Source organism: Apteryx rowi, unplaced genomic scaffold (assembly GCF_003343035.1).
Source record: "Apteryx rowi isolate R43461 unplaced genomic scaffold, aptRow1 scaffold_958, whole genome shotgun sequence".
Lineage (NCBI taxonomy): Eukaryota > Metazoa > Chordata > Aves > Apterygiformes > Apterygidae > Apteryx > Apteryx rowi.
The window spans coordinates 110,424-123,108 of NW_020451269.1; the positions used below are offsets into that span (position 1 = coordinate 110,424).

General features: G+C 35.5%; 1 protein-coding gene across 1 annotated transcript in view; it reads right to left on the bottom strand.

Moving 5' to 3' along the window:
- The window catches only part of RETREG1 (reticulophagy regulator 1), a 74,102-nt gene that overhangs the window by 43,549 nt on the left and 17,868 nt on the right, over window positions 1-12,685 (bottom strand). The window contains exons 2-3 of the mRNA XM_026092291.1: window positions 10,764-10,870; window positions 8,926-8,956 (exon numbers count right to left, since the gene is read on the bottom strand). Of these exons, the coding sequence (XP_025948076.1) occupies window positions 8,926-8,956; window positions 10,764-10,870 (138 nt within the window). The remainder of the gene's footprint in view (window positions 1-8,925; window positions 8,957-10,763; window positions 10,871-12,685) is intronic.

The following is a 12,685-nucleotide window of genomic DNA, read 5'->3' on the forward strand; positions in this document are numbered from 1 at the left end:
ACTTTAGTTATCAGAAGAACAGGAAAAAAAAACACCATATTTTTTCAGAAGTAAGCAAGGGCAATCTTTTCTGAACTACTCCCTAACGTCTCAGTCCTTCAAAACCAAAATACACACTAACACGTAAAGCTGTCAGGGCTCTCTAAAAAGAATAAAAAGTTATCAATAATTCTTGAAAATTTTGACTACAACTAGCCAATAAGTTCAAAAAATATGAGCAGAATGAAAGGACAGGAATGTGTGACAAATGGAGTAACACATTTCTTAAGGTATTATGGTTTATTAAGTTAAAAGTAGAAAAAAATGGGGCAATCCAAGCAATTCCAGATCAACTGCTCTCATTTGGATACTTGGGGAGATACTGATCAAGTTAATAACACAGCTGAGAAGCTGTTAAAGCAGTCAACAAGTATTATTCATTATACAAACAAGTAAAAAACCCCACCTATTTCTTTACAGAAGTATATAACTTCTCTTAAAGAAAAGATGGAAGCATACCTCTTAACTGTTGTAATGCTTACTTTCCTGTACGACATTCTTGTAAACTGCAAAAATATGGCCTACAAGAAATCCCCATAAGATGACTCCATATTTAATTGAAAAGTCATACCAAAGGGCAGGTATTAGAAGTGCCTTGTTATATGAGATTGATATGTCCTATAGCATTTTCATTCAATATCTGCACTAATACTTTAGGCGACAGCATAAAATTGCAGATATTGTAACACTAGGACAAGTGGCAGACACTATAGAGGCCAGAATTAGGGTTCCAACAGGAACTCAAATGGGAAAACGGCATGAAACAACCAACCAATCTCAACAGAAAAATACTGTATTTTGAGAAGCCAAATCCATAAACACAAATTGAGAAGCAACTTACTAAAAAAGTAGTGTAGCCAAAAGAGAGGGAGTTCTCAACAGAATATAAGCTACATGAGTTATTTGCCATAGTCTTAAAAAAAAAAAAGTCTTATCTATAATTTTAAATAAATAAATGCTTGGGATGTACTTACAAAGCTTAGTATAAAGCAAAACTAAATTATTTACTCGATACTGACAGGGCCTCAGTTTTGGGCACCATATAAAAAGCAATACAGATAATCAGAGAAGAGCCACATGAACGATAAAAGCTTCTGAAAACGTAACTCAAAGTCAGCAGATATTATATTGGGGTGATGGAATATATCCCAGAGGAAAAAAAAAAATTAAAAAGCCCCAGTCAAATTCCACTGGTCCTTTTTTTCTGCCACAACTTCCTCAGAAGCTACCCTTTTATTAGAGCCATAAGAATGTTTAACCTTTATTTTTAACAAATTAGGACAGAAGGCAAATATGGCTTAAAGACAGCAGCATGCTATGTTTGATAGCAGTAACCAGGCTAGACAATTCCAGCATTTTCTCCTATCTCTTTGAAGGACCCTGCATAATGTAAGGTGAGCTGAGCTCCTGGAGGCAAGGAAGAGAGGAAAACGTCTTGTGATGGCTAAGGCAGAACCACGTTATAGCCAAATTATTAGAGAATCACAGGAAGTGGGTCTGACTTTAAAAGTTTACAAACCATTTGCCAGGCAAGAAAAAAAATCAGTTATATGCAGCACAGATTATTTCTAGCAAATATAAGAAAAAACAAACCAAACAAGCCAACTATTTCTGCCAGCGAGATATAGAATGTCTATGGGGGCTGTGCCATCTCCTTCATTTTCCKTCCCCTTAAACAACCAAATAACCAAGTATAGGTGTGTAGGAAAATGTATTAAACGGTCTTCAGATTTTAAATGAGACTGACTGCCTGAATTAGAGCCTATGAAATTATTTTTACTTTTTAATCCTGTAAGAAGACTAACGCATAAAATCCTACCAGAATGCTGATTTTAGAGTCTATCAACTAATAAATAAACTCTGCAGAAGAACACACAACCTCAGAATTGAGTTTGTGCTGAATTAATTTTGAAAGCATAACCTAATTCTGGGAATAGCCATAAGGCAGGAAAAAAGTCATACAATTTAAAAAAAATAAGTGTCAAGAAGCTTTTATAATACATACAATTCTTTTGCAATTCTCAACAGCTTGAGCATTTATGTATGGTGTGCTTCTGTGACTGGGAAAAAGAAAACATATGGCTATTGTTATTTGAGTTGTGACAATGCATTATATAAAAGAATAATTCTAGTTTCACATTTGAACAGTACACCAGCTACTGCCCTAAGTTTAAACCACAAATAAAACTCTATTTCCATTTGCTAACATTACAGTTCTACAGTTATGTATCCACTTTCTGCAGGACTGCAACCACCTCTGTAATCAAGAGCATTTCTGACAATCTTATTTTTAAGCAGAAATATTTGAGATATGTTATTTTGCTTTTATTCAGCGCTCTCTCTCTTTCAACACAAACTCATATGAACTTATAAGCTGATATGAACAGAACAGCAAAAACTGTTTAATACCAAGAGTGGAAGCCTTTGATTACACTAGCTGCCTTTAGATCACACTGAAACAACTGAAGAAGAAGAAATTTGTATCCCAAAGCCTATTTTTTTTCCACAGGGAAACTGTTTCTAAGTCTACCAGACCTGGTTTCTAAGTTACCAGATTCCACGCAGTTGTGTACAACCATTTAAAGAATGGATCTAGTCTTCTGGATGATCAAATCAAGACTAAGAGACTGAGCAACAGAAACTGATACTGATAGTCATGTGTTTCAGTATTCACTGGTCCACGTATGACTGCCTTTAGCTTACTTTAGCTTTGCTATTATGCACAGCATCCAGGAGATGCATTAACAAACATAAAACAGAAAGGCATCTGGCCTGCCGGTCTGTGACAGGCATCTCCCTTAGAACCTTGATCCTGTTTATATTCCTATGGGACGGAGACCTCTTATTTCCTAATGTGTTCATCTGCAGATGGATGTCTCTTGGCGACAACCTAAAGGATTGACCGCTTATATTGAGATATGGTTAAGCAGCATATCCTCAAGGACTCAAGCATGAACTGAAGACACAATTATACAGTGCCAGACACTCATTTCAGAGAAACTGCTCGCATACATAAAGAGACAGAGGTAAATTTAGTCCCCACAGAGGTAAACCTAGTCCCCATATTTGTTCATAAAACTCTGCATTGTACCATCCATCTCTGGTTACTCTTATGGAATGGTATTGCAGCACATTGCTAGAAGAACAAGTTTCTTATTGTGACAATTTGCATCAGTCAATGACATCCTTAAAACAGATAGGCCTTCAGATCAACAGGGAAGAATGAAACAAGGATCATATGTTCATATTCATCTCTCCACCCAAGTCTTACAGGAAAGCAAAAAGTCACTTTTAAAGGTACAACATATCTGACCGATGTATAGACATATAGTTTAGGACAAAATGAATCATGATATATATCTCCAACTATTTTCTCCATTGATCATGAAAGCAGCCTAGGCAGACTAGATCAAAAATCTTTAGGCAAATGATTCCCAGGCTGTTTTCAGCCAACCCAGCAGGCAAAGCATATGCAATCAGGACGATGTAAAGCCTCAGACATAATAAAGGAAGCATGTTCTGATAGTGTGGGAATTAGATGAAAGTGGGAATTGCCTCATTTATTAGTGATAACATGAAGAATCTTTTTTTTCCATTGCTGTCTGTGATTTATTAGGAAGAATTTTGTACCAGTGCACTATGGAGCTATGATTAGCCTCAAAAGGCTTTATTCTCCTCCTCAGAAAACAGACAAGCAATAACCAAACATTGTACAAAAAGTCTTTGAAGCTCTGAACACTGTTAGTATAGAATATTGCTCTTCACAGAGTGCACTGACCACTATAATACATACAAACTTTATGTACTGGACTGAGGCAAGTGTGGAACTTGGGTAGATCAAAAGATGAATTCATGTCTTGGAAAGTTACTATCTGAATTTGAAGGTGATCTATCAAGACAGGGATTTAGAACCTGGTGGCCCAATAATGGATGTAGTTCCTTCACTTTTGGATGTAGTTATAAGTAATAACATTCTTTCATCTGAAAGCAAGCAGAAACTTCTACTGCTCTAAAAGTCCATGTTGATCATCACAAACTCTCATAAGAGGAATCTCTGAATGAGGGACCAGAGGAGGAGGGTGGCAAGAAACAAGAATGTTCTGGACTTGAACAATAACTTCTGCATGTGTGTTTGTAATCTTCTGTCAATGAAGGCTATAAGCTTAGAAATATCACAGATGACTAATGACTGAACAGAGCCTCAAGATTAGCTCACATTTTTCAACATCAAGTACCAACCTGCTTCAGGAAAGACAGCTGCCAAGTTAGAAGCTGCAACAAAGTGGTACCTCTTTTTCTTGGCATGTTCCCATTTGTTCTTAGAGAAGCCTAAATCTTGACAGGTCTGATAAAATGGGGCAGCAACGGATCAGACATGCTGTTCAGCGTGTTATGAATTTTTATTTTTCCCCCTTTTTGGGAAAAGATGACAGCATGCAAATCTATCTGGGAGGCAAGCCTCTCTCTGGGAAGAAAGTCTTCCCTTCAAAATACAGGGCCAGAAGGACCCTCTCTGAACTTGTTTTCACAGCCTAAAGAATTATAACCAAGACATTCAATGTATAAAAATGTAATAATTGCTGCATCTATTGCAGTCTGTAAGGCTGATGTAGCTATTAGCACAGTAAGCAGCTTACCCATCATCTCTGGTCAGGCAAGACTTTCCCTAGAACTCAATAGCTTTAATTTGGTTAAGAATATGATAAAGTATAGATGAGCTTGAAAACTGGCTATGCAGAGTTGCCAGTTTTCAGAACATAAACTCCTTTCTTTCTGGCTTATTCTCTTCAGTCACTCTGTGGTGGCCACTTCACAGGACTGTTTAGTCTCTTCCTAGGCTGTAAGAGCTGATGTTTCTTAGGTTAAATAAAAAAGGTCAAATTAAAATGAACATGTATTGATCTGACCTCCTTAAATGTCAATATTCAAGAAATCAAGGTTTGCCACAATTCCTGTGCAAATTCTAATACATCTGTTAGCACAGACTGGATGAGCACCAGGTTCTGAAGAATTTTTCCAAGAAGAGGAGGAAATAAGACAGCTTGAAAAAGAAAGTAATATCCAGTGACTTTATCCAGCGCTGCTTTAACAAACAGTTGTTTTCCATTTTTTAAAAAGGCATCAGTAGAGAAGGAAGTTCCTCAGAAATAGAAGCAGATTCAGAAACAATAGATGTTGCAAGAATATGCTTCACTGTGAAAGGCTCAGGATGTGACCTCACTTTGCTTCAGTTTTGAGGAATTTTTAACTTCACTTAGTACTATGAAACTCCATTAGAAATAAAAGCCATAGGTCTTCTTACACAGACACATTTTAAATGGGACCCAACTAGCATTCTCCAATTGAGGTAGGACAAGGAGAAAGAAGTGAGGCTATGTTTGCTTTAACTAGTCTGGACTTTAAGATAATTTAATGCTACGGACACAGTTGTTCTGTGTCTGTTGGCCTCAATGCCAGAGAATGGTCCTGAACCCATTTACTTTAGGAGAACAGACATTGCCTCTCAAAGTACCACAGATTTACTAAGTTTGTTCTCTGTATGTAATTTAAGAGTGTGTAATTCTCCGTTGAGTAGGGGTTTTAAAAACCATGGTTATGGGGATATGTTTGAAATTTACAATCTAGACACAGTTTGCTGATATAACAGGAAAACAGCCTATCATGTCCAAGACTTAGTAAAACAAAAAGCAACCAAGCATCCAGCCCCAACATCTTACAGCTGTTCTTCCCATTTCAACCCAATAAACAGGCACGTTTATACGTAAATGTCAGAAAAAAAMMCCCCACAACAACAACAACAAAACCCCACAGTGTAAGCAAATGCAAATTCTTTACATGAGAATCTAAGAGTACTAAATGAAAGGAAGGGTGCAAAAGTGGAAATCTCATTTATTTTGAATAACCTCTCTTAAAGCCACCTTAACAGCAGAGGACTGTGAAGTACCTAACACAACACCTATTTTTACAAGAGATATGCAAAAATAGCCAGAGGACTGCAAACCAGTAAAGACTCATCTCTGTTCTATGTGAACTGACAGAAACTGTAATAAAGGACATGCACACCTGCTCTGCGGTACACTGGGGAAGAGTCAACACAATTTTATAAAAAGAAATCACATCACAAACCTTCTGTGTGTTCAAAGAGTTAACAAACTTGTAGATGAAGGCTAATATCCACAAAAATTCACTTGGATTTCTGAAAAGGCTTTTGAGAAGGTCTCTCATCAAATGCTCTTAGGGAGACTAAGTCATGGGATATTAGAGGAAGTCCTTGCAAGTAAAACTAGAAGACAGTTTGGAATTGTCTGAAAAACAATCTGGAAAAAGGCATAAACAATAGGATGACAGTTTGCTTACAATGCTAAATTACTCTGGTAGTAAAGACGGAGGCCAGCTGCAAAAAACTGCAGAAGAACTTTAAACAATTATCAATGACTGGCTTGCCAGATATATTTATATGGAAAAAACAATCTTAACAATCTTAACATCACATATAAAACAATGGGCCCTGAACTGACCTTTACTACTCAGGAACAAAATCTTGAGGTGATCATAGATCCATAAAACACATCAATTCAGTGCTCAGTAGAGGTTAAAAAAGCCAGTCAAGCTTTAGGATTTATTATGAAAAGAACAGAGGACATTGCTATGCCAGTGTATAGCCCAGGGTTTCTCTGGATGCTGAACACAATTTCTAATTCTGGCCCCTGTCACAAAAAGGATAGCAGAAATGGAAAAAAGACCAGAAAAGCACAATGAGGGTATCAAAGCTACAGAAAAGCTTTATTTTAGGAGCAATTAAGTACTCATAGACTGAACAGGACAGGATAAAAGTTTATAAAATCACAGCGTACCTGGAGAATGTTACAGAAAATGATTGCTCACTATTTTTTCCAGCACAAAAAATGTTAAAAGGGACTAAGAAACCATTATATAGCAGTAAACAAACACAAGGTAGTGTTCTTCACAAAATGCATAGTTCAGCTGTGGATCTCTGAGCTACAGGATGTTGTAAATACTAGAAGTTTGCAAGAATAAAAAGCAATGAGACAAATCCATGGAATCAAAGATTCATCTAGAACCGTTAAAAAACAAGATACCACTTTTGATACTTAAAAGTCCTTTAACTGGAAGCTGCTAGAGATTGGGAAAGTATATGAGAAGTATCTTTACAAGATTGTCCCGCTCTTCTTGTACATTACCTGAGGCCACTTTTCTCTCTGTTGGCCACCTTCAGAGAGCAGACGTTGGGCTGTATGGACTTTTAGCCTCACCTTGTAGAGCCCTTTTTGTGTTCTTATCATTAGAAATTATTGTACGCAGAGATATACAACACTTGTATTAAGCCAAACTGGTATAGCTGAGTATGACAGCACATCACCCAGCAGCATAAACTACAGTGAGCTCATCAAATTCTGTTTTCTGCTCCCTATATTGTCTTCCCACAGAATAGCGAGTCCAGTGCAAGATTCTGGACTAGAGCACCTGATAACCTGAACCAAAGATATTTAAAGCACCATTTGCTCATATTTTGTCATGAAGATCAGCTGTTTGGGTTTTCTTTTTTTTTTTCTTTTTCAGACACAATGAACTGGGGACTGAAGGAAAAACTTGTCCCAGATTGTGGAATGAATTGTCATGGAAAAATTTCATTCCAGTCCATGAGCCATTCAATTTTCTTTGCTCTTATCTTCTGTAATGTACACGAACAGATGAATTCAGATGTAAAAAACCCCCAAAAGATAGTAAGCTTTACGTAAATTTCTCTCATAGGAACAAGATGAAAGAATGAAACAAGTCACGCTACCTACTGTGTCACAGCAATGGCTCCTGAATTAAAGTCTTTGAGTCACTGTTGGTCTACACAGACACACTGAGCAGCACTAGCTACAGTGAACAACTATATTAAGCAGTTCAGTTCATGAATTAAACTGCCATCAGTTCCATATGGCTGCTCTTCAAGTTTGTGAGAAAACTTGAGAATAGTTCATACTTCTAGAAGTTCAGGAATGACTACACATCTGAACTACCTTATATAATATCACGATGTTGATATCTGTCTCTAGGTAGAAAACAATAAAAATCTGCAGCTTCCCTTTTCAACTTTGTATTACTGTCTCTTAAGTTTCAGGACATATGTATAATAGTTAAATGATGGATATTTGTAATGCAACAGTTACTTTCACATGATGTCACCTATCCAATAGTTCCTGGTAGTCTGCATAGAATAATAATGCCTTAAATATACTAACTTCTTTTCTGAAGATTTATCATCTGTAAACCATTTAAGAGCCATTTTATATATACCAAACAAATTAAATATCCATATATATTCTATACTAACATTATATAAACATTTGCATATGGACTCAGCCAGAACAATGACAAGTCAGACTTCACAATTATTGTTTGATTTCTATTCCTATGGATATGAACTAATATTTAATTTAAATGATAACTTGTGTCGGATACTATAATGGAAACCATAGCAAGAAAGCTTAACTACTTTTAGACAGCACGTGTGATGCCTGCTCTGAAAGAAACTTACTTCCTTAACCAACACAGTGTTTTTCCCTAATAACCAAAGAAAACACCAATTCCCAGAAAACACAAAACATAACACTATTGTAAGAAAGAGCATTTCTAAAAATAAGTCGATATGTTACTGTATACTTTAATGTAATTCAAATCAGAAAGATTACACTTTCTAAAAGGTTATTAAAAGTAAAACTGATGAACAAGCAGTAATAAACAAACTTAGAAAAGGTGCTAAGATAATTTATTTCAATTACAGTCTATTTGGGAAAATAGGATATTTTTAAAATTACACAGTAACTGTAAAAACAAGATATTATATAACCAATATATTAAAAATAATATACCTACTTGTCCGTGATGCTTCTCCAAAGCTGCGCACCTGCAATTGGGGGAGTGTAAGGTGAAACACAATGCACTGAAACAGATATCACATTTTTTCCTTCTTTATTTGTCAGAACAAATATTTGGGACACAATGACTAAGGAAGTCTCCATAACAGTAAAAACAGGAGAAGTATTTTAACTTAAAAATAGAGTGACAGTTCTTAGAAAACATAAATAGTTTTCTGTAAACTTAATGTACCAAACAGAAATATTCATGAAAAAAATCAGCATCTTACTTATCTTGCTACCTTTTGAAGTGGAAAGAGAAGATTCCCAGTATAACTTAAGCTTTACATTCATAAACTGATGATTGCTTTCTACTTTACTTATGAAACTGTCATAGTCTTGCCATCTAGTGGTTGTCTGGAAGTGTGAAGTAGTTATATAAAAATGCTCTACTTGGAAGAAATGTTTTCTGCTTTTTGGAGTGGCACTTTATTGATTTCAGATCACTACCACAAGAAAGATTGCTATTTTATTAGTTCAAGCACCTAACTGTTCTTGAACTCTGAGTGCAGTTTCACTGAAGACAATACATTTAACTATAGTAAAATAATTATTCTCTAAACATAAAGCTAGGAAATACAGGTTTTTCTGACATCATCTCTCTGATGAATTGTTAAATAGTCATCTAGCAGTGGGAGCAAAACACACATGAATATGGGATGGTATTCTTACACTGTTAGTTCAGTCAATATTGGTCTGTCTTGGATTTGGTCAAAATAAAAAAACATTACTAAGTAATTACAACTAAGAAAGAGATAAATAACTTCTGTAAATCACCAACTTCTAACTGGTGCTGCATGCAACATTAGAGCTGATTTATACAACACAGAGCCTAACAAACAAATTTTGGCAAGCTTTACAAGTTGACTTCCGAGCTTGCAATGCTAGAGCAGCAAACAGAAAGGTGAGGAAAGGGCAATGATAAAGAAGCATGCTTCAGAAAGGTTGGGAATAACTGCTTTAATTTAATAGGGAACAACAGGCTTTGGTAGTCAGAAACAAAGTGATAGTATATCAAAGAGGAATACCCTGCACCTCTGACATCCATTTCCTGCTTTTATACTACGTTCTGGTGAGTATCCAAACACCTTGCATGGGAGTCAACACCAAACAAAAAGCAAAATAAAACACTTCAAAAAAATCCTTCCTAACAGTGAAAGTTACAGACTGATGAACACCGTTTTGCCAAAGAATTTTCATGATATTAATGACGTATAGGACAGGAAAAAAAAACAAAACAACAAAACCCCCTAGCCAACAGACTCAGCAGACTCAAAATTCTTTTCAAGCTTGGCAGTATTCACATAAGGGTTTTTTTTTGCACACTGGAAACTGAACACTACATAGTCTATAAAAACAATGCTCCCTGGAGGATCGTCTTTGCTAAAATAGGTCATTTCTCAATCCATTTAAAAATCTGACCAATTTATATTTGGTATCCTAAACTTTCTAACAACAATATAGTTAGAAGAGGTATGAATGTTTAGGAAAACTTTGTATTTTAGAAAATAATGCATTTTCAGATTTGACAGTTAAGAGACAAGGATTAATTGTTCACTGAAACTGAGTACACTTGTTCTGACACAAATCTCAATGTCATTTCTATAAAATATAGAAAAACTTAATTTAATATGTAATAGATCACCACAGGTTCTCTTGTCTCTCTCAGAAATTAGCTACTTGTACCATGATACATTAGACAGATCCTTATAAAATTAAAGTGGATTTAGTAATGAACGAGTATGCTCTGAATTACAAGCATTTAAGCAAGGAATTCTTATCAGTACATTGTCTTACCTTTTATCCTAGATAATACCAAATCCTTTATTATCTGAAGAATTAGCAGTCCAAGTATTATGAGAGAAGTCAGATGATACACTCTCCAAGGTGTCAGTGCAACAAACCTAGAATATTAAGAAGAAATAAACACTGAATATTTTCAAACATACTGGAAGTATATATTACTTACAACTGTTACTGGTACTGAATATAAACAGAGAAAATAGCCTGATATTACATTAATTGAATTTAGTTTCTCCCCACAATGGTTTCACAGAAAGTCAGCTCTGATCAAGTGCTTTAAGTATGACACAGTCTCATGTAGAGAATCAACAGTTAAGCATACACTGAATTTTTAGTAGATTTTTTTTTCACAAAGTGTATACATCAGCACTTTTATCTAAGCACAGAGAAAGTATGGAAAGCAAACATTTTAAACATTCCATAAGAAAGATTACTTTTTAAATCAATTGTGGTTTTCTTAACATAAATTATCTTGGGCAGCAGCTTTCTTTTTTATTCACAGGATGAGAAAGAGGTTAAATATTTTCTTGTATGTTCCTACAGGATCTAAGTCCTCATAAGATCTTTATACAAAATGATTCTTTCAAATGCAAAAATGAGATGCAACTGTATCATTCATGGTATAATAGTCAATCTTTTCTTCATAACAAACTTTTGTGATTTTTCTTTTCATTACAAAAAATTTAAAACATGTCTACTCAAGTCAAACAGATCTAGAGTCAACATGTTTGATTTACAATATCATGCTCTAAAAACTCTGACTTTGGTGTCCAGGTGTGTTTAGACATTAGCACTCCTTCCTGTTTTACTGACAAATATCTTAAGCCACAAAACAGGATTTAAAGTGTAAAATAATTAAAATTCAAATAAATGAATAAAATACAGCTGAAATATTTTAATAGCTTGTTTCAAGCAGTTTAAGTCAGAGATCTTAATACAGATAATGAAGGTACTGGTACCTTTTGCAATGAGAAAGGAAAAGGATTAACGTGTACGTGTACGTGGAGGATTGCTAGAAACAATGGGAAGCCACTGCCCCTGGGCMGTGGATCAAATCAAAATACAAACAGAAACAAAATCATACAAAGCTGACAGGTTTCCAGGAAACTGATTTGAAAATTAAATCGGGGCAATTGGCCCCCAACCAGTTGCTGCTGCAGTTTTTCCTGAAAGGAAGAAGGTGAAAGAAAGTGAAAAGGGGTATCAAGTATGGCCACTGGAGGAAGCTGAGAGACAGCATTTGAGTATACTTGAATTTTTAAAAAGAAAATCACCCTCTAGCAATTCAGGACACACAGCAGTTTTGGAAAACCGCTCAAGTTTTCATTGTGGAAAAAAAGGATTACAGCAAAGAAATTCTCCATGCCACTAATTTTTACATTTAACACAAACAACTCATAGAAATCCATAATAATGTCCAATCACCTAGATTAAACCAGAGTATGATTTTCAATATAAACAGATTAGCTCGTTCCAAAAGTTTTTTTTCTGAACATGCAGTGCTTCTACATCTATGCAGAGTATGAATTATAAGACTATTCTATCAAGAATTCTGTTATCAAATCAGTACTTCTGTGTATTTTTGGCTAGCTCAAGAAAACCAACACAGATATATAGGGAAAAATGATGTACAAGGTAAGCTCTTTCAAAGCTGCCCAAGCATAGGTCTCACTAAACCGAAAGTCCTACTTCCAACAGCTTTGAGTCTATGTTGTCTCATTATTTTTCTCAGTAATATTCTTCACCATTAAACATACTTGATTCTGTTTGAGGATTAAGTTCAACTGCACTGAAGAGACTGTTTTAACCTACTTATGCAGGCATGCGACGAGGAAGGTAAGGCGCATTTGGAATTAAATCTGGTGAGAGATGTCAAGGACAACAAGAAGGGCTTCTTCAAATACATCAGCAGCAAG